Here is a 23,404-nt window from a genome sequence, read left to right as displayed (position 1 = left end):
TTACACAGAGTAGATCTAGAAAGTATGGAAAGGATACTAGAACATTATCCACTGAGTCCTAAAAGTAACTGAACAACTTTTGTTGCCCTAAAAAAATGGCAATGCTTGACAACACAATTTAAAAACTCAATGCAAAGCACATCTATTTTGTACTCAGAGTAATCTGAGCTAATCCGATGGTGATGTCAAATTGACTCTAAATTATGCATTCTATTTTTATGTATGTAATAGGTTTGTTATCAGTAAATCTTTTTCTTTTCTTTTTTTTTTTTGCTTCTGTGATTGATATTAAAGACACAGTTCATGTTTCTATTAGCTGAGATGTTCACCTAAAAATATTATTAACTTCAAAAATAACCTCTCCATTCCCACAAGAGCACCAACACAGCAGAGAAACGTCGAAAGGCATACACCGGGTTATATTTTGCTTTAGTGCATCAGCGCTGGAAGAGTGAAGAGTGGTGAATAGACTGAATCATAGAAACCTAATACTTCAGCTGGCAGTTCACAGTTGAGGATGGGTGTGGGAGACGTGCATCCAATCTGTGTACTAACGAAGCACCAATAAACAAGGAAATGGAATGCAGATGTGACGGCGGGGTGTCTTTCAGGAGAAGCTGCAAGGGTGACTGTGACTCTAACATGGAGTTAAACTCCAGGATGGCTCAATGATCAGTGCCTAATCTAGTCTAATTTGGAAGGAGGCAATTAGAAACAGGCAACATATATACAAAAATCTCCCGTGGAATTTTATCTGGGTATTCTGAGGCTTTATGTAAGAGGAAACAAAAATTAGTATTATATAAGTGACAATAGTGAGAAGCATGTGTACCTTATAAACATGTAATTGATTCAAGTTTATTAATATGTCTTTTGGCAAAGTAAACAATTAATATCTAGAAAATTCTCCACTGAACAGACAGACAAAATATGTTATAAATAAATGTGAATTCAAGGAGACAGCAGCAAACTCATTTGCTGTAATATTGGCTCATAGCTGGGCATACACTAAGTTAAGCTGCTTATGACTAGATTACATTAAATCTGATTTAAAATATCTTTGACATAGTGCATCCTTACTCTCCACATCATTGAGCCACTACAAGTAGGAAAATAATATTAACTAGTTTAATGGATTACGTGGAAATGTCAATCAATCTATGAGTCAAATTTGACCAAAAAACTCCCCGGGGGATGTTTACCAAACAGGCGGTTTCCCTAAGAAGGATATTTATAGCTTGAAGGACTTCAATTCCTCCCTCTGAAACAAGATTTTGTTATCATTTTAGTGAGGGAGAAGTGGGACTGAACACAGCATTGGGATTTAAAAATATACATTTGTCGAAACTCCAAGACCAATTTAAGCTAAAATGTTATTTCCATCTCTTTATAGTGCCTTTTCCAGAGCTCCTACTTATCTCATTGTTTTACTCCATTCCCATCCTAACTTCTCAAAGGAGAAGTTCTCCTTCGGTTCTGTCATTTTATCTTGACTCTCACAGTCACTGTCACATTGTAAGAACTTTACAAAGAACTGAGAAATTAGATTGTCGAGATCAAAAACAGAACTCATCTTCCATTTAACTGTCTTCTCTCTAACAGGGAAAAGGAAGTCACAGACTTGAGAGGCAGGAGGGCACAGCACTCCAGGACATGGGCTTTGGAGTCTGAGCACAGGCTGTGCCACACAACACGTGCGTGATGATGGACAAGACTCAACCTTAGCCCCTGCATCTGTAAAATGGGCGTAATGATAAGGCCACCTCAAAGGACATTATGAACAATATACAAAAAGATGCATATGAAACCTGTAGCATGGTCATTGGAACCAGCAAAGTGTTCAATAAATGTTAGCTATATCGGTGCTATGGTTAAACATTGAAAAAGCTGAGGCCAGGCACGGTGGCTCACACCTGTAATCCCAGCACTTTGGGAGGCCAAGGCAGGTGGCTCACCTGAGGTCAGGAGTTTGAGACTAGCCTGGCCAACATGGTGAAACCCCATCTCTACTAAAAATACAAAAATTAGCCAGGTGTGGTAGTGTACCCCTGTAGTCTCAGCGATTGGGAGGCTGAGGCAGGAGAATTGCTTGAACCTGGGAGGCAGAGGTTGCAGAGCTGAGATTGTGCCACTGCACTCCAGCCTGGGCAACACAGCAAGACTCCATCTCAAATATAAATAAATAAAAAGTTGATATACATTTATTCCATTTTGTTTCATTGTCACTAAAAGATAATCTCACTTTCTTGAGTTAGATACTTTTTGATAACTCTCTTATAGAAAAGAAATATATGCAATCTTTTCAAAATCAGCATACAGAATTGTGGTGCCCACATGCGGTTTTGGTGAGCACACAGTATGCAAAGGACATTGTTTCACGTCCACTTTTATGCAGCATGGCTAAGGAAAGAAACCCAGATTTTAAAAGTGTATTGTGGGATGAACCCCAAATGGCACCATTTGTAACATTCCAACTCTCCTAATTGCCATGAAGAACATTTACTCAAATATTCAAATATTCATTTATGCATTGAAGTATTCATTGAGTCCATATTTAGTCACTGTTCTTAGTGCTTGTGATATGTAGTAAATACAATGGAGAAAGTTTCCTGACCTCAGGGTGTCTAAGTTCCAACATGAAGCCAAATTCACCTAAAATAAGACATCTCCTTTTTATATTAATAGCATAGAACATTTTTATAACATAGTGCATCATTCATATTAGACTTTTATATTGCTAGTAAATACCCTCATATATTTTTCTTTTTGATTTTCATCTCTCCCAACTCTACCCTTCTGCAACAGAAAGTGAATACACTATTCCTCTTAGGTATGAGGCAAACACTCACAGTTAGCACTAAAGCTTAACACAAAATCACTATAATGCAGCAGCTGATTTTTACAACGGAGCAGAGTGGAAATAATCAGATTTATTTCTATACCTTGCTAACTAAAAATATGTCAGGGATTTAGTAACTTTTTTTTTTTTTTTTTTTTGCTACTGCAGACAAAAACACTCTCCACAAATACTGGTCAGCAGTTTCTTCCTGATAGGAGTTTGAATACCCAAGAAGCCCTAAAATAAAGAATTTTCTCTTGGAAATTAGTTTTGTTTGGATATGACTCTCTCTCTCTTTCTCGCAGCTACATACAAACAACACAAGATTTATAAAGTAAGAGGAGAATTTTCAAGGTAACAAAAGTGCCAATTATGAGATGAGCATGAACAGTTTTGAAAATGGTGAGATAACCCAGGAAGAGAGACTGATTTACTGGATTATCTTTGGCTAATGAAAGGCAGACTGAAAGGCTTTAAAATACTGCCCACACGTGCCCTATTGACTCAGGTCCTCTTTACCTGGCTGCAATGAGGTCCAGGAGATGCTGCCACCGGTCGTTGACCTTGCCCAGCTTGTATTCAATCTCAGATGCTTTGCTTTCGTGGCTGGCTTTAGCAAGTCGTTCTCCCATTTGTTGGAGCTGTATTTTGTTCTCTTGAGCAATAGCAATTTCCTCTTGATAATCCTGCATAATAAATAGCAATCACAGAGGTCAGAAAGCATATTCTTAATACATCCAGCCCGGCTCTACTAGAAACATGATGATTACTGTTTTCTACTGCTTGGAAATAGTTTGAGCATAGGAATACCATGTGGACATCAGCCCATGTGCACAAGTATTAGTAGTGCCTATTATTTTTGGTATGTATGCAGAGTTGGGATTAAATTTTTATATAGATGTTCTCGAAATAAATAGGGTGCTGCTTCCTATTTACTTGAAATACATATTGAAAAACAATAAAAGATAGATACAAAAGATAAAACTTAAAAGATTTTAATATTGGGAAATTATACCTTATTTCTCTCATCACTAACCTGATGTTATACTTAGAATAAATTCTCATACAAATAGTTGCCAAGAGACTTATAAAATGCACACACATACACACATATGCAATTGATATATATGCATATATATAAATGTGAATGTGTGTGCCAATTATGTTATTTGTGTGGAATATTTTAAGAGTTCCTTCATTTTAAAGAGATAATCCTCTATACAATGTCAATATTTTGCAGTAAATAAATCAATGATAAATTAACTTTCAATAATAATAACTATTAATTACAGAGAATCAACAGGCCTCAAACCTTCTTGATTTACTCACTTTCTGTGCTAGCTCCTCTTAGATTGAGTTAAAGAGGACAGACTCCATATGGACTATTTGCAAGAGATAAACATGAAATGGCGTGATTTAAGTGACAATGAAAGGACAGTCCCCTCCCCCCCACCGCCACTGCTATCCCCAATGACCCTCTTACTCTCTTGCCACAGTGACAGGATCCAGTCTTTAGGATCAACTTTTTTATTTTTGGCTTAAGCAATTAATAGTTTCTCAGCAAAATAACATATGAAGATGGGTATTATATGAGTGCGAACATTTTAACCTTCTCTTGCTCTAAAGTTAGTGTGGTGACACAGCTATCCTCCCAAGTCATTTCCCTAAGCCAAAGGGCCCCAAAGGAATGGTAGGGACCAACAAAATTTTATTCCATTCCAGGGCTGACTGCTGTCCTCATGCCTGCAGCCCCGCCCACCCTCCTTTTTATGTTATTTCAACACAATGGGATTCAAAGACTGATATGTTGAATGCATTGATTAACATCAAAATATTTCAGCAAACATTTGAGATGATTTTATTGAGAAGTGTTTCTTTCAAGGGAATTACTTTAAGACTTAAAAAGTATTTATAGTAAAATAATCCTCTTGGATTGTCTTTAAAATCAAACTGTTTTTGAGTGTTAATACCAACACACACTAATATCTTGGCTTCAATTTTTTTTATGAATTGCCTTTTTCTTTTTTTCTTTTTCCTTCATCTTCCTAGCACTTTCCAGTTGACAACTGCCTTTTTCTATGTTGCCAAAATTACCAAACCTTGAAGTTATTTTCCTTTACAAAAGAGACGCCACAAAGAGGAAAACTCATAAGCCCTTTAAAAAACCCATGAGTTATTAATATACAAGGTAGTATAGTTAACATTTTAAATAATATTCCTAACACTGTGCCAAACAATGTAATAAAATTATCTATACGAAAAGCTGAAATTTTTCTACATTTTAAGTTATGGTTAAAGATTGTTCAAGAGATGTTTTTTTCCCCACATTCTCACAATATACATCCTAAATTTAGTAAAAAAAAGCAATGAGAATAGAGACAAACAATCAAAATTTATTCTATAGCAAATTGTACTCTACTACCTATACTGCATTAATCATGCACTGATAGCATTCTCTGACACCCAGCAACTTAGCAAAGGGCAACCATGAGCAGATGCTAAAATGAAATCTGTATCATCTCAGCCAAGAGTTTTAAGTTTTACAATATCAAGTAAACAAATGCTTATCCACTTGGATTTATCCATGAATAAGCAAAGTAGATACATAAGGGCTTATCTAATGGCAAATCCATTAGATTTGTAACATCATTAATAGTACATGATGGCTTTGGATGTTTTACTTTTCTATGTGTGCATATGGATAGAAATAATTTTTCTCAATAACCATTTATATTTCTTTTTGGAATAAATGAAGTTACAATTTGTTGATGCAGTAAATACTGGCTGAGTGCTTATGGGAAGTTAGGCACTGCTTCAGGTGCAGGGGATATAGCAATGAACAAAATTAGACAAAGCCCATGCTCCTGGAAAGCTGGCTGACAGATCAGTGGGGTCTCCATTTGGACAATGAATAAGTAAATACAAAAAATACATTGTACATTAGATGGTGATATGTACTAATGAGAAGCACAAATTAAAATAACATTAAAATCACTGATTGTTCACAAGCACAGTGGAAACAACACTGAAATCAGCAAATTCTTTTTTTTTTTTTTTTTTTTTGAGACAGAGTGTCACTCTGTCACCCAGGCTGGAGTGCAGTGGCACAATCTCAGCTCACTGCAACCTCCACCTCCTGGGTTCAAGCGATTCTCTTGCCTCGGCCTCCTGAGTAGCCAGGACTACAGGCGTGTGCCACCATGCCTGGCTAATATTTTGTATTTTTAGTAGAGATGGGGTTTCACTGTGTTAGCCAGGCTGGTCTCGAACTCCTGGCCTTTGGTGATCTGCCTGTCTCGCTTCCCAAAGTGCTGGGATTACAGGCGTGAGCCACCACACCCAGCCGAAATCATCAAAAATTTAAAATGCTAGTAAATTTGATCAGCTTTATATAGACATCAGAAATGTTTTGGATCCAAATGAACATGTAAAATAATTTGATAAGATATACATACCTTTAAAACAATATGAAGCCAAAATTATCAGGAAACTCTTAATTCCTATCTATGGTCTATAAACCATATTTTAGAGAGAAAACGTCAACTCAATTTATCTTAAGAATGTTTTCTTTCAGTTTCTCTCTAGTGACTTTACCTTTTTAAAACAAAAAAAAATACACAAAAAAAACAAAAAAAAAGGAAAGAAAAATAATACATATAAAGGGTTCCTACTGAATAGGTAGTTAAGACCCCCAAATACTGAACTGAATAGTAGATGCTCTATTTCATCACAAATTGCAAGTATTCTATATATTTTATATGCAAAGCAGGCCTTTTTATGCAAGTTTATTTTATGCTGGATATCTTTTTTTTTTTTTTTTTTTTTTTGTGAGACAGAGTCTCTCTCTGTCACCAGGCTGGAGTGCAGTGGCACGATCTCGGCTCACTGCAATCTCCGCCTTCTGGGTTCAAGTGATTCCCCTGCCTCAGCCTCTAGAGTAGCTGGGACTACAGGCGTGCACCACCATGCCCAGCTAATGTTTTATACTTTTAGTAGAGACAGGGTTTCAACATGTTGGCCAGGATGGTCTCGATCTCCTGACCTCATGATCTGCCCACCTCAGCCTCCCAAAGTGCTGGGATTACAGGCGTGAGCCACCGCACCCGGCTGCAAGTTTATTTTATATTAAAAAGATAAAATGTTTAAAATATACTACTTCTTTGATAGGAAAGTAATTGTGAGTAAAGCCACCTTCTGTATCTGTGAAAAGTATACATAAGCCTTATGAAGAATGAAAACCTAAGTAGCCATGCATTCCATACCTTCTTGAGCTTCTCTATCATTTCTTCAATGAGAATGTCTCCATTCTGAGAAACCTTGCTTTCCATTTGAGTCAACCACTCACAGAGTTCCTTGTTCTTTTCACTGAAGACTGCCCATTCATTCAATCTTTCACCTATCTGCTGCCGCCTTAAGGAGAGCTGAAAAGTTTAAAATGGGAGAATAGGCAAAATGATTATCAGAGAGAAGCCCACACTCCAAGGAAAATAGCAAATAAACTAGGACTAAAATGAATGATAGTCATACATCTTTTTAGCCCACTGTTTCCTGAAGTCCAGGATTTGCTATTATACAAGCGGGAGACATTGAATCCTCTAGTTCTTTCCTGAAGATTCACATACACATTAGCTTATTAAAGGTTCTGGATAATGCAACTTCACACAATTGGTTCAGGATAGATAGGATACATGACCAGTGAATGTAAAAAAGAAAGAAGAAATGGAAAAGAGTAGGGAAAGAAGAAAGCAAAGAAGGGAAGTAAAAGGAAAGAGAGATAGTAAAGAAGGGAGGAAAAAAAAGGAAAGAAAGAAGAAAAGAATAGAAAGATGAAAGAAGAGAATAAACATAGGGAAGGAAGAAGAAAAGGACGAAAAGAAGGGATGGAAGAACGAGCCTCAGGTATCTAGAGAGTGAGGAAGTGGGCAGCATCCAAGCGAAGCGGCCTGAAGTGGAGGCAGGTGTCCCGAGGCTCAGCTCCATACTGACACGTGGACTCCAGGCAAGTTCCTCTACTTCTCTGCAGTTTTCATTTTTATTTATTTATTTTTGTTTCTTTTCCTTCTTTTTTTTTTTGCATGAGAGCTTTATTAAGATATATTTCACATACCATACAATCACCAGTTTAAAAATGTACAATCCAGAGCTTTTTAGTATATTCACAGCATTTGTGCAATCATCACCATAATCAATTTTAGAATATTTTTATCATTCCAAAAAAAAAAAAAAAAGCCAGGTGCGGTGGCTCACGCCTGTAATCCTAACACTTTGGGAGGCCAAGGCAGGCGGATCACTAGAGGTCAGGAGTTCGAAACCTGTGTGGCCAACATGGTGAAACCCCGTCTCTATTAAAAATACAAAAATTAGCCAGGTATGGTGGCGCACACCTATAATCCCAGCTACTTGGGAAGCTGAGGCAGGAGAGTTGCTTGAGCCCAGGAGGCGGAGGTTGCAGTGAGCCGAGATTGTGCCACTGCGTTCCAGCCTGGGTGACAGAGCAAGACTCCACTTCAAACAACCACCACCACCACCACAATGAAAACCTTGTAGCCATCAGCAGTTACTCTACTGCTCCTCCTCACTTACCTCCCAGTTCTAATCTCCCTTCTGTCTCTGTGGATTTGTCTATTCTGGACATTTCATATACATGGAATCATATAATATGTAGTCTTCTATGACTGACTTCTTTCGCTTAGCATATTTTAAAGATTCATCTATATTGTAGCATGTATCAATACTTCATTCCTTTTATTGCTGACTATATTCCATTGTATGAATATACCACATTGTATTTATCAACTCATCTTATTTGGGTTGTTTCCATTTTTTACCTATTCTGAATAATGCTGTTATAAACATTTGTGCACAAGTGTTTATATGAACACACGTTTTCATTTCTCCTAGGTGTTTATCTAGGAGTAGAATCTCTCAGTCATATGGTAACACTATAGATTGTTTTCCAAAGTGGCTGCCCATTTCACATTCCCACCAGCAGTAGGATTCCAATTTCTCTATGTCTTCACCAACACTTTTGATTACAGCCATCCTAATGGATGTGGAGTGGTATCTGATGATGGTTTTGATTTGCATTTCCCTAAAGGCTAACAATACTGAGACTCTTGATGTTTCCTAGCCATTTGTATATCTCCTTTGGAGAATTATCTACTCAAATCCGTTGCCTGCTTTTTAATTAGATTGCCTTTTTATTACTGAGTTCTGAGAGTTTCTTATACATTATATATATACAATGGGCTTGTTTTCCTATCTCTAGGTCTAGAATTATCTTTTCTAGAATTCTAAAATTTTCTGATTTCAAAATATAATACTTTTGTGTTCACAGTGCTGGTTGAAATACTAAGGAATGTTTCTAGTTGAGCTAAACTACATGTTGGCAAAACATAATATGATTTGGTAAGAAGGTCTGAAGATGTTCTTCCACAGTCTTGCTCATAATGCTAGCTATTCCACTATTCATTCCACTGCATTAAACATGTCCCTATTGATTTTATTTTACCCCCAACATTTTATTACAAAACATTTCCGACACAGAAAAGCTGAAAGAATTGTATGGTAAGCACTCATTACATACTCCCTGGGCTCAAACTGTTAACATTTTGCTATATTTTGTTTTAAGACATTTTCCTTCCTTAATACATTTACTTTTTATGTATTTCAAACAAATTTCCTTTTTAAAATGAAAATGAAAATATTTCTAAGGTATTATACACTTTCTAGTTATCAATTCTGCCTTGGATTGGCTCTGTTAATGATTAGACAGATAACACAAACCTAAATATCTGTGATTCTACATCCTTGTAAACTAGTCCAGGAGCCCAGGATACGTATCCCAAGGCCAGCCTTAGGCATAGTAAGTTGCCTAGAGAGGGAGCCCCATAACCTACCATCAATTTTGAAAGGCCACCATGAGAAATTTATTCTGTTGATTCAATTATGATCTTTTAAAGTAAAAGTTTTTCTGGGTTGGGTGACACTGGTAAATCTACTAAGTATTTCCCCATTAGTATAATTAGTTTCTCATTGAGGTTTTTGGAGGCAGAATAATACAGAACAGTCAAAGGGCAGTGAACTCACTTGGGGTAGGTCCTACTAGAAATGGAAAAAGCTAAAGAAACACAGATTTAAAAGTTTTGGGGACAAATTTTGTCACTTTACACCATACCCCAAATAGCACTGAAGAACACAATCATTCCAGGACCCCTTACCCCTCTACCTCTGAGAGCCTCTAGCCCTGATCTTCTGCTGATATCTCAGATTGCGAACTCTCTGGTGAATATGCCTTTTCCCTTTCATTCACAGAGCAGCAAGAGTCAGGAGTCTGGCTGGTAGTTAAAATCCCAGTTCAACTGATGGCCAAACTGAAACTATACTCTTATTATTTTGACTGCCCAAAGTAATCATTGTCTAAGAATCAAAGCTGGGCGTGGTGGCACATGCCTGTAATCCCAGCACTCTGGGAGGCCGAGGTGGGCAGAGTTCAAGACCAGCCTGGCCAACATAGTGAAACCCCATCTCTACTAAAAAAACAAAAATTAGCCAGGCGTGGTGGCAGGCATCTGTAATCTCATCTACTCGGGAGGCTGAGGCAGGAGAATCTCTTGAGCCCGGGAGGCGGAGGTTGCAGTGAGCCGAGATCACACCACTGCACTACAGCTTGGGCAACAGAGTGAGAAGAAAAAAAAAAAAGAAAAAGAATCGAAACCCCTGCCCTACAGACTGAAGATGAACAAGTAACTCCTTATACTTCCCCCAAATCTTGGCCATAAGCCAAGAATGAACTCTTAGGCCTTTACTCACCAATATCTGCAGGGAGGATGGCCACATAATAGAAAAATATTACCTATTACTTTCATAGGTAGGTATTATTATCCCCATTCAAGAGACAAGGAATGTGAAAGCTGGACAAATTTGGGGCACTTGTTTAGAATCAGTACAAGATAAGACCAGCAAAGTTTGAGTCTTTCATATGGGGTGCAAATATGATTAAATATCCAGAGGCAGCTGAGATTCAAAAATAGTTTATCCATCACTGACTAACTGCATGACCGGGACAAGGTCCCTCATTTTCTCTACGACTTACTCCTTTCATTTGGAAATTATTCTTATGTTTGCTCCAAAAATTCATTAAATAAATGTTTGTTGTCTGTAGTAAACAAGTGTCTCTATGTGCCCAGCACTGTCCTATCAATATGGTAATATTATACAAACAAGAAAGTCATTTAAGGAATTGACTGATATGGCCAGGCGCGCTGGCTCAACGCCTGTTATCCCAGCACTTTGGGAGACTGAAGCAGGTGGATCACCCGAGGTCAGGAGTTTGAGACCAGCCTGGCCAACATGGTGAAACCACATCACTATTAAAAAATACAAAATTAGCAGGGCATGGTGGCAGGTGCCTGTAATCCCAGCTACTCGGAAGGCTGAGGCAGGAGAACTGCTTGAACCCAGGAGGCGCAGGTTGCAGTGAGCCAAGATCGTACCACTGCACTCCAGCCTCGGCAACAAGGGTGAAACTCTGTCTCAAAAAAAAAAAAAAAAGAAAGAAAAAAGAAATTGACTGATATATACTAAAGACCTGACAACAGCTGGCCATTACTATGCTGTTGCTACCAGTACTATTATACATGACTACAGGGCATCGCTTAAGTTTTAATTTTTTTCCTCCCTCGACAACACTCATGTATTCAATATCTCCACTAAGCAGCTGGATTATACATATAGATAGATAGATAGATGGATATATAGATAGATAGAATACATAAAATATATATTATATCCCTAGTGTTTATTACACACCATGAAAATGTTGCTTTCATTTTCTTACCACGGAGCTATACCTTAAAAAAGACACAGTGAGGCTACAAGCACTAGGTACAAGCCCAGGCCAAACGTTTTTCAAAAGATAAGGGCGATGGCATCTTCCTTCCGGTTTGTACTTCTAGTATTTAGTCTATATACTAAGTAAACATTACCATCTCTTTCTTTGGATTCAGATGAACCCTCAAATTATTTATCAGCTTAAGCCTATTTATGTTTTTGCAAGGGCACAAATACATTGCATTGCCAACAGCTGAGAAGCACCAGCTAAAACCTTCAGACTGTGCAGCAGCTCAACAGGAAATACATCCTTTTCTGGTTGAAATATTTTTACCATGATGTTTTGACAAAACAACGAGCAATTACGATGATGACATATACTTATATTTCAGCTAGAATTACACACCAATCTACAAACCAAAACAGGAATAAAAACAAGTATAAGCTCTGGCTGTACACAGGCACAACAAAAAATTTGGGGTGTCTACTTGAAAACAGATACTTTAATATGTTAACTCTGCCCTGCAATGTTTACTCACGGCCTCTCTTCCTCATTCTCATCGCCAGACCCAGGTACTCCAGACTCCTCAACAACTGCTTCAGTCAGAATAGGAATAGACTACTTGCCCCTTGGTAGGGATAATGTTACGTTGAACTCAAGTTTTGACTTTTACAATGAGACACAGGCGCAAGCTCATTTCCTTTTGTGGTTTCATACTTGATAGAAATTCACCAGAAACAACTAACTCAAAAATGAGAAGCTAATCTATATCCCCCTTAGAGTTACATCCTGGCACCTTGATCAAACCCATGACTAAACTCTCATTGGTTTAAATATTATTTTTCAGACTGAAGTATTAATAATGTAAGTACGCTTTAGCTTCAAGCATTAAGACACTTCAACATAGAAAGTTTCTAAAAACACTATGTATTCTGTTTGCTGTTTCTTTTTAACGTCTTAGTCTACTCACAGGTGCAAGTTATTAATCTATTTACAGCATATCGCATGATCAACATCAGCTTTTGAAATATATTTTCAGATGGCTGTCTAGATATATCTAAGTCTGGAGAACAATTTTACAACATATGAATGACTAATTTAGCAATTAATAATAACAGTAATTCCATGGCATTTTTATACAGCAGTTTTCCTAAATCAAAAAGTATTGCATAACCATAATCTTCTTGATCTTCAAAATATTCAAAATCTTGTCATTATTTTACACTAAGAGAAACGTAAGTATGAAGAAATAGAATAAATGCCCTAACGTCTTAATTATAAACAATACATCATGAACACTTAGCTATTCTAGACACTGAAGATACAAAGAAACGGTCTTTGCATGTCAAAGTCCTCATATTCTTGGAATGAGGTCACAAACATTAAAAAGAATAATAATACAATGCCACATGATGGCACAGCCAAAAGAGAAATGAGAGTTCAGAGGACCAAGAACATACTGAGGGCTGAGAATTTCATAAATGACGTCGCAGGGGTTGTGTGATGTAAAAGAAAACAGGTTAGAAAATTAGAAGGGAAGCCCAGGCGCAGTGGCTCACGCCTGTCATCTCAGCACTTTGGGAGGCTGAGGCGGGCAGATCACCTGAGGTCGGGAGTTTGAGACCAGCCTGACCAACATGGAGAAACTCTGTCTCTACTAAAAATACAAAATTAGCAGGGTGTGGTGGCACATGCCTGTAATCTCAGTTACTTGGGAGGCTGAGACAGGAGAATCGCTTGAATCCGGGAGGCAGAGTTTGCGGTGAGCCAAGATCACACCATTGCACTCCATCCTGGGCAACAAGAGCAAAGCTCCATCTCAAAAAAAAAAACAACTAAAAACAAAAAAAGGAAACAAACAAAAAAAAGAAGAAGAAGAAAATTAGAAGGGAAGAAACTGTTAGGTAACATAGGCACAGTAAGATGGCGCCGGTTCTGGGTTCTTCATCCCCGGTTCCCGGTTCTCCACCCTGCGAGCCCGCCAAGAGAAGGCCAATCAGGGAAGAACACCTCCTGCCTTTTACTCAAACCCCACCCCTAAGCCAATCACCGATGCCCACGTAGCCCCACTGAGTATAAAAATCCAGCACCTAAGCAGCTCGCCCCCTCTTCCTTCCTTCTCCTCCTCCGTGTGGTGTCGCCTTGGTGCCTCCAATAAAATCTCTTGACTGCGACCAGCGTGTCTTTGGTTTGAGCCCGATCAGGTCCGACTCTTTGAGTCGGTCTGACTCTTTCATTGGTGCCGTGACTCGGATCGGGACTCCCCACTTCCTCTCAGTGGGACCCCGATCCTTTTCGGGCTCAGTCCAGACCCTGGCCGGTCCTCGCCCATTTTCCTGTTTGCCAAGCTCTTCGCCCACCACTGGCCTCATCTCGGTAAGTTTTCCCCTCCCAGGCCTACCTCTCGGGCAAATCGCCAGACCCTAGCCGCTCCTGTTATGGACACATTTTACCCAATGCCCCTACGGCAGTGGTAGGCTCCTGTCATTCACTTCCGCCTCGGCCTGCAGGGAACAGAGTTTTCTCCCTCTCCTCCTCATGTCTCCGGCCTGGGTCCCTTCCCCTTCTTGCTCTGAAAATCCTGGTACCAGGTGGCCCATGGTCCTCGGCCTTTACCAGCATCTCAGTCCTTTAGTTTTGGTGATGACCAACCTGAAAGTTCTGACTCACGACATGGTAATCGGCTACTAGGGGACGCCCTACCTATCCCTTTGCCATACACTTCCTCTCGTAATGGGAGGCTCTGCGTCTCTGCCGGCCGACTCTCTTTTACAATGTCTGACTGCCGATCTCAAACCAAAATGCCTACATACCCCTTAGATAACCAAAATAAATGGCCCACTTATGGGTCTCTGGATATTGTGAGCGAACAGGAAAATGGGGAGAGATCCCCTATGTCCACGGCCTCCCGTGTAAACCTCAACATCTCTTATCGCTGCCCTCAAACTGCCAACCTCTCCCTCCGATCCTGACTTTGACCCCGCTGATGAACCTCCGCCATATCACCACCCTCAGCCCCACTCCCCGGCCGCCCCCGGCCAGCGGCGGCCCCACCCCTTACCACTTCCCCTAACCTCTCTCTTCCTTCCCCTTCCTCCACAACCCCTCCAGCTCCCTCCCCTCCACCGCTCAGCCCTCCCACCACTCGTTCCAGATCACACCTTCCCATCCTCACCCCTCTTAGAGAAGCTGCAGGGGCAGAAGGCATTGTTCGTGTCCATGTTCCCTTCTCTATAGCTAACTTATCCCAAATTAAGAAACGCTTAGGCTCTTACACTTCTAACTCCACCTCTTATATCAAAAAATTTCAGTATCTCCTCCAAGCCTATAGCCTCACTTTCCATAATATCTATATAATTCTAACACCTTCCTTCCCGAGGAGCGCAGGCGAGTCTGAGAGCAAGCCCGCACTTATGCAGATGAAGTCCACCAAACAACCCCAGCCTTACCCTTAGGCGCACAGGCAGTGCCAGAACAGGAGCCTTGCTGGGATTATAATACAGACAATGGAATCGCCTCTCGAGACCATTTTGCCACCTGCCTTGTAGCCGGATTACGTAAGGCGGCCCAAAAGGCTGTTAATTTTAAAAAACTACAAAACAAACATGAAAACCCGTCCACCTTTCTGGACCGCCTTACAAAGGCTCTCCAACAATATACCAACATAGACCCCGAGGCTCCCGACGGCAGACAACTTCTCATGTCCCACTTTTTGCACAAAGTTTTCCCGACATTAGAGCTAAACTAAAAAACTGGACAGGGGCCCTTTCACCCCACAGACTGAGATCCTGGCAATGGCATTCAAAGTTTACCACAATCGGGACGAGAAGCCCAGGAGACAAAAGTGCTCCAAGCCTCTCCCCAGTCCACCCCAGGCCGCAAATCAACATCTGTCAATCCACAACGGCAGCCCCCTGGGCCCTGTTTTAAATGTGGTAAAGAAGGACATTGGGTTCGAGAATGTCCAAATCCCAGGCCCCCAGTCGGCCCTGCCCAAAGTGCCACCAGCCCGATCACTCGGCTGTGGACTGTCCTAGCCCCCGAAGGGGGGCCGAGCCAGCCCTCAGCCCAACTCCAGACCTTCTAGGAATAGCCATTGAGGACTGAAGGGGCCTTGGGACTCCTCCCCCGACACATGTCATCACTTCACAGGAGCCCAGGGTCTCTCTAACAGTGGATGGGCGTCCCGTTACCTTTCTCCTTAATACCGGAGCCACATTCTCGGTTTTGCAGGAGTTTTAGGGTCCCACCTCCTTCTTTGGACCTCCTATAGTCAGGGTTGGAGGCCAAACCATACGCCCCAAGGCCACTCCTCCTTTGTCCTGCTCCTTCTCAGGCCACATTTTTCCCACCGGTTTCATACCTCAATGTCCCCTTCCCCTACTGGGACGAGACATTCTCTCTAAATTTAAAGCTTCTATCACTTTCCACCCAACTGCCATCCCTAACCCCACATCCCTCGTGGCCCTATTAGCAAGCTCCACAGACCTCACCTCCGCTCCTACTCTGCCTCCACTCCTACCACACATCAATCCTTCCGTCTGGGATATCAATACCCCTTCTACCCCCGTACAAATATTTCTCAGCCACAATACCCCCTTCCCACCTCCAGCCTAAAAGGACTACAACCAATAATCTCAGACCTTTTGAGGAAGAAGTTCCTTAGGCCAACCCATTCCCTGTTTAACACTCCCATTCTAGCCATCAAAAAACCCAGTGGCAAGTTCCGTCTCATCCAAGACCTTAGACTCATTAATGAGGCCGTCAGGCCCATCCATCCTCTAGTTCCCAACCCCTATACTCTTATCCTCCATCCCACCTAATGCCACCCATTTCTCTGTAGTAGGTCTCAAAGATGCCTTTTGTACCATTCCCCTCTCCCCTCAATCACAAAACCTCTTTGCTTTCACTTAGACTGACCCAGATACTCAACAATCCCATCAGTTAACATGGACAGTACTCCCTCAAGGATTTCGAGACAGTCCCCATATCTTTGGCCAAACTCTCGCCTCCGACCTAAAACTATTCCGTCTTCCTCAGTCCACCCTTTTACGGTATGTAGATGATCTTCTCCTGTGCAGCCCGTCCTTAGCCATCTCCCAAACCGACACTGTTTCCCTCCTCAACTTCCTCGCAGACAAAGGGTACCGGGTGTCTCCTCTTAAAGTTCAACTCTCATCTACATAGGTCACCTACCTAGGAGTCAAAGGCAATCACTTTGGCTTTATCTGGAGCCTCCCCACCACCAAAACCAAACATTCCTAAGACTAGCAGGTTCCCCAACTACTCTTTATGAGCCAAACCACTCTATGATCTGTCCCGAGGAGCCCCGTCCGAACCCCTGGATGCCACCATCCGACAACCCTTCTGAGCACTCCAACAAGCCTTACTAAAGGCCCCAGCCCTACACTTGCCCAATCTCCAAAGGCCTTTCATTATGTATAAAAGCCATATACTTTCCCTTCTAGTCTCATTTCTACACGACCCCACACTTTGCTTTCAACCATGTGCTCCCCTCCTGCCACCCTCCTCTCAATAAATCCTCACCCTCCCCCAACACAACTGTATTGAAATCCTGGAATCCCTTCTACCTTGTCCAATACAGAAGGGCCCTTAGACAACCCTGACCATACATGGTTCTCAGATGGGAGCTCTTTTTCCTTACAAAGACAGCGCCTTGCAGGATATGCCATAGTCTCCCTCACTCAAATCATAGAAGCAAAACCTCTGCCGCCCAATACTACTAATCAACAAGCAGAACTCATTGCAGCCACCCGAGCTTTCAAGTTGGCAGCGGACACCTCACTCACACTTTCCAAATATGTTTTCCATATCATCCTCTCTCATTCGGCTATCTGGAAGGAAAGAGGACTACTTACCACAAGAGGAACCTCCATCACTAACGCAACTCTCATCACCCACCTCCTTCAGGCTTCCTTACTTCCCACTAAAATCGGGATTGCGCATTGCAAGTCCCACCAAATTAACTCCTCTCCAATAACACAAGGTAACAACAAAGCAGACCCAGAGGCCAAACAAGCAGCACTCTCAACTCTACCTCCCACCATAATGCTCGTCACTAATGAGCCACCAGACCCCCCACAGCCCACACAATTAACACCTACACAACCACCTGACCCATCAAACACGCCCTCTTTACATACCTTCACTCCATTTTCCATACCGGCCCTCAGGCCCTAAAGGCATTCCTCAGTTCTTTCTTCACTTTAAGCTTCTCTGACTTACAATTTCTAAAACAGCTCACGTCCACCTGCACCATCTGCCAACGAACCAACCCACAAACCCCCTTAAGACCAGGACCCTTCCCGACTCACCAGGCTAGGGGACACACTCCAGGGAGCGATTAGCAACTCGACTTTACTCACATGCCCTCTGTAAAAAGGTTTAAATACCTTCTAGTCATAGTCGACACCTTTTCCGGGTGGGTTGAGGCCTTCCCAACGACTAACAAGAGAGCAGGTACAGTTGCTTCAATCCTCCTATCCGAAATCATCCCACAGTTCGGAATTCCCTCCTCTCTCCAAACTGACAATAGCCCTGAGTTCACATCCCGAATCTCACAAAACATTGCAACTTCTCTCAACATTCCCTGGCACTTCCACATCCCCTACCATCCGCAATCCTCTAGCAAAGTTGAGCGAACAAACCGCACCCTTAAGGAAACTCTAACCAAACTTACCCTAGAACTACACCAAGATGGGGTAAAACTATTATCCACTGCCCTGTTTAAACTTCGGGTCCTCCCAAAAAACCTACCCTGTTGTCTCCCTTTAAAATCATGTACGGCAACATTCTTTTCCCCTTAAACCTGGGGAGTGGGTGTTCTACTCCTTACCAAACCCTACACAATCTATACCCCTAACCCCAAAGTGGAAAGGCCCCCTCCAAATTATACTCTGCATTCCCACAGCCACCAAATACACCTGCACACCAATACCTGACAATCCCCTCAAACTCCGCATCTCAAAAACGCCTTCACTTCCTCCCATCTCGGAAGACTAACTATCCACCCACATGCATCTTCCACGTTCTCCTCTGGCTTCCCATCTTCTGCATCACCTCACTGTCATCCACCAATAAACCTTCCTCCCAGCCATACTATCTCTTCACCGTCAAAGAATCATATAACCTAAACAGATGGACACGCACCAACTTTATCAGCCACACTCGGTGCTCCATTAATGCTTCCACAGTTAATCTTCCCCTCCCAAAACTTTCCACGATAGAAAATGGGTGAGACCCCCTCTTCCACGTGTTTCATTTTGCCGTCTGCTTTCCACACCAACAAACTAACACAGCCTGCAAAACCAAATGGCCCCAAAATTATAGTTGTCCGTGGTCAAGCTGTGTCATGCAGTGGATTTCCCGAAAAACTAGCACACACACCCCCTTTTATATTACACCACCAAACAAAATGCTATTCACATCACCAACCCCACAGACCCCATCTGGGGCCAATCTGTTACAGGAGGCATATACCCCAGTAACGCTTGGTCATACCCCACACAAACCATAACCATCTCTCGATCCCTCAAGACTGACTCACAACAAGGCTTCTCTCAAATTATTAAACACATTGCCCAAGGAGAGATCGAGCTACAATCACAACTAGACTCACAAACAAATCAAACCCCTCTACGTTCCTCTTGGTTATTCTTCTTAAACCAAGGATTACACCTATTAAATGCCTCCAAAGTCCCCACTTCCGATTGTTTCCTATGCGCCAACCTCAACAAGCCCCCTCTTGCCACCGTTCCCTTAGCTGAGCCCATACCCACCAATAAGTCATCTATCCCCTCAAATAGTTTTACAATTTCTGATGTTCCTCTCCTTACAAACTCCAGTTTCCCCATTTGCTACAACACCAGCAGCTACCACGAGGCTTTTAACACCACCTTTCGCAAACTCCTCCTTACCCGGCCACTGTATACCAACTACATTGGTCAACTCACCTTACTCTCCTTTGCCGAAAGCTTACAAGCCTACCAATTCAATCACCCAAGATCTAACTCTCTCCAAACTAGCCGTAATCTTCCTTCCCATCATGCTCGGAATCTCCCTAACAACCTCCCTCCTAGGAACAGGACTCGGCGCCACCTCTCTAGGATATAGTGTTTCCCAACTCCCAGATTTCCAGATGCAAATGCAAGATGCCATCGAGGAAACAGCACAATCCTTAGCTGCCCTCCAACACCAAATCACATCTCTAGCTGGTGTAACCCTACAAAATTGGTGCGCTATTGACTTACTCACGGCCGAAAAAGGAGGTACTTGTATCTTCTTACAAGAAAATTGCTGTTACTACATTAATGAGTCTCAAGTAGTTAAAACCAACATAAAAAACCTCAACCAAATCAAACGAAAACTAATGGATGTAAGGTCCCAGGCCTCCTTATGGGAAGCCCTAAAGACCCCCCTCATAGCCTGGCTTCTCCCCTTTTAGGCCCAGTAATGGGTGTCCTTGCCTTTTGTGCACTCCTGCCTTGCCTCATCAAATTCATGAAAAAATAAATTAATTCTATATCTAACCAAACATTTAACAAGCTTCTCCTCAGAAATTATCAACTCCTGGCGACCTGCGAAGACACAGTGGAATCCAGGGACAGTCTCACGCCCTGTTAACTGTCAGCGCACCAAACAACCGGTATCAGTCCTCCAGACGCTGTCCAGCCCGCGTTGTACACCCCATTGCTCACCAAAAGTAGGTCTACCAGGTGCTAAACATAGCTGTCCTTTTCTTAGATATAACTAATGTTTTCCCTCTTTATTTTCTTCTTAAAGGCCCTACAAAATGACTACAACTCCACTACCTACAGCCTACCGCTTTTGCCAGTTCTTAAACCGCCTTTGCACACATAGCTGGCTCATCACCAACCTCTCCTTACCTCTCAACTGGCTTACGTCATTAGAAGACCTATACCTACAAGGAACATTCATGGACTTATACTGTTACTGTGCCCCGTATATAACCTCACCGGCCCTCCTGTACCCCTTCCTCACGACGCCCCCACTCAGCAGGAAGCAGCCAGACAGATCACAGCACCCCCTTCCCCGACATTAAAAAAACAAACAAACAAAAAAGGGAGGAATGTTAGGTAACATGGGCACAGTAAGATGGCGCCGGTTCTGGGTTCTTCACCCCCGGTTCCCGGTTCTCCACCCCGTGAGCCCACCAAGAGAAGGCCAATCAGGGAAGAACACCTCCTGCCTTTTACTCAAACCCCACCCCTAAGCCAATCACCGATGCCCACGTAGCCCCACTGAGTATAAAAACCCAGCACCTAAGCAGCTCGCCCTGTCTTCCTTCCTTCTCCTCCTCCATGTGGTGTCGCCTTGGTGCCTCCAATAAAATCTCTTGACCGTGACCAGTGTGTCTTTGGTTTGAGCCCGATCGGGTCCAACTCTTTGAGTCGGTCCGACTCTTTCAGAAACAGTGTTGGCAGGAAGAGTGGCATAATCCAGGTCTTTGGGGAGGGAAGTTCATGGCAGGTTTGAAGCAAACAGGATCCAATCTCTAAAATACTATCTCTCTGAAGGCTTCACAGGCATCATTTATCTAAAGCAATAGATCTGGTCTAATCCAATTCATCCAACATGCTAAAAAATATTAAGACAGCAGGTAGTGCTAGACTTTTCCTAAAACTAAGAAAAACAGATGAATGGGCTCACAAAGGTAACTGAAGTTTGCTGTGATAATTTCCCACAATTTGTACCCACAAAATATCTTTCATTTTGATACATCATGATAAAGTCTTTACATTGCAAAATTGTAGGATGATTTACTGTATAATAAGGTATTGCTTTCAGTTTGAAGAATTCAGAAATGAATCAAGTGTTGTGATTAGCATTACTACCCTCTATGAGTAACTCCATGTAAATTCCTCATTGTGTTCACTGAGAAAATGAAGCTTTGTGAAAGTAGCTAAATTCATTTTGAACTCAAATCATTAACATGTTGGTGAAAGCCATCTCTTATATGTGTCCCCCTCTTTAAAAAGTATATATTCATAGGAAACTGCTCATACATCTACCATGTGTGCTCCAGAGTTTTCTGTTGGCCCACAGACTGAGAAAAACATGAGTTTTCACCTAAATATACAGAGACAAATTTTCCTGAAAACACACTTCTTGTTGATATCACATAAATCAAGAGGCTCTGAGCCTCTTAAACTCTGTTTAATGGTTCCTGAAGTATGAGGATAAGCATCCCTAAAGTCAGAGAAAGTGTGGAGGATGGGAGACAAAAGAGATCCCAGGGCAGCACAATTGGCGAGGACATAAGAGTAGGGACGTAAGAGCCCCCCGTCTCAACAGCCCCTTCCTCAGTCTTCCCACACCAGCTTTTTCCAGCCAGATCCTCTGCTCTAGCTGCCACCTTGTCAGCGTGTTCATTTGCTTCCTCCCATCAATCAGTCTCCTCCACTCCCCTTCTCGAAACTCAATTCAAAACGTATCAATCTCAAGAAACATTTCCTTTATTCCTTGCCATCCACACTAGACTTAGCTTGCTTACATCTTTATACAGTTTGTGTGTGTGTGTGTGATGGAGTTTCCCTCTTGTTGCCCAGGCTGGAGTGCAATGGCGTGATCTCGGCTCACTGCAACCTCCAGCTCCTGGGTTCAAGCGATTCTCCTACCTCAGCCTCCCATGTAGCTGGGATTACAGGCGCCCATGACCATGTGCGGCTAATTTTTGTATTTTTAGTAGAGATGAGGTTTCACCATGTTGGCCAGGCTGGTCTCGAACTCCTGACCTCAGGTGGTCCACCCGCCTCGGCCTCCCAAAGTGCTGGGATTACAGTCATGAGCCACCACACCTGGGTCCTTTATACAGTTTTATACATTGTTTTTACCTGTTTATGCCTGGTTTTCTTCTTAACTGTACACATTCTCCTAGACTGATTTTAGTCTCAGATCAAGTTTAAACTTGATGACAGGGACATTTATTACAGTTTTGTTAACATCACAATAATTAAGATGACTGATCCATTTAACAGAGATGTATCACAGCCTATTATGTGCCAGGCAGGGCCCTCAGGGTATAGAAGAAACAAAGACAGGCCCCTGCTTCCTGGAGAACATAACCTCAAGGCATTTGGGTCTGTTCTTCATTATGAGCCTTTGAATCTGTTTCTCCTCTTTGCCTAGGATGTCTTCTCACTGCGTTTCCACCAATCTTTCCCTTTCATTTCCAACTCAAAGTCAATCTGGGATCTTTTTTAAGATGTTGTGCACATAGAAGGTATTTAATAAATGAATAAAGTATGACTAAAAATAAATGAATATAAATTACCAGGAAACAACTACAGTAAATTAAAAGTGATAATAAATATTCCCTGCACAAAACCAGCTCCACAGTATTAGCTAATATTGCAAATACAACAGTAGTTTTCACGTTTCAAGTATATCTACCCAGCAAAATCACACCTTTGAACAATAACATTGTGCTTTCTCTTAAAAATATTATGCCAGCGGCCGGGTGCAGTGGCTCACACCTGTAATCCCAGTACTTTGGGAGGGCGAGGCCGGTGGATCACAAGGTCAGGAGATCGAGACCATCCTGGCTAACATGGTGAAACCCCCTCCCTACTAAAAATACAAAAAATTAGCTGGGCGTGGTGGCAGGCACCTGTAGTCCCAGCTACTCGGGAGACTGAGGCAGGAGAATGGCGTGAACCCGGGAGACAGAGCTTGCAGTGAGCCGAGATTGC

At 42.0% G+C, this 23,404-nt stretch overlaps 1 protein-coding gene across 1 annotated transcript in view; it reads right to left on the bottom strand.

Annotated features, from left to right (window-relative positions):
• Positions 1 to 23,404, bottom strand: part of LOC116463154 (nesprin-1-like) — a 532,795-nt gene that overhangs the window by 51,555 nt on the left and 457,836 nt on the right. Inside the window, exons 128-129 of the mRNA XM_058434482.1 lie at positions 7,102 to 7,260; positions 3,359 to 3,525 (exon numbers count right to left, since the gene is read on the bottom strand). Of these exons, the coding sequence (XP_058290465.1) occupies positions 3,359 to 3,525; positions 7,102 to 7,260 (326 nt within the window). The remainder of the gene's footprint in view (positions 1 to 3,358; positions 3,526 to 7,101; positions 7,261 to 23,404) is intronic.

Source organism: Hylobates moloch, unplaced genomic scaffold, assembly GCF_009828535.3.
Source record: "Hylobates moloch isolate HMO894 unplaced genomic scaffold, HMol_V3 SCAFFOLD_28, whole genome shotgun sequence".
NCBI classification, from domain to species: domain Eukaryota; kingdom Metazoa; phylum Chordata; class Mammalia; order Primates; family Hylobatidae; genus Hylobates; species Hylobates moloch.
This window is presented reverse-complemented; position numbering and strand designations above follow the sequence as displayed.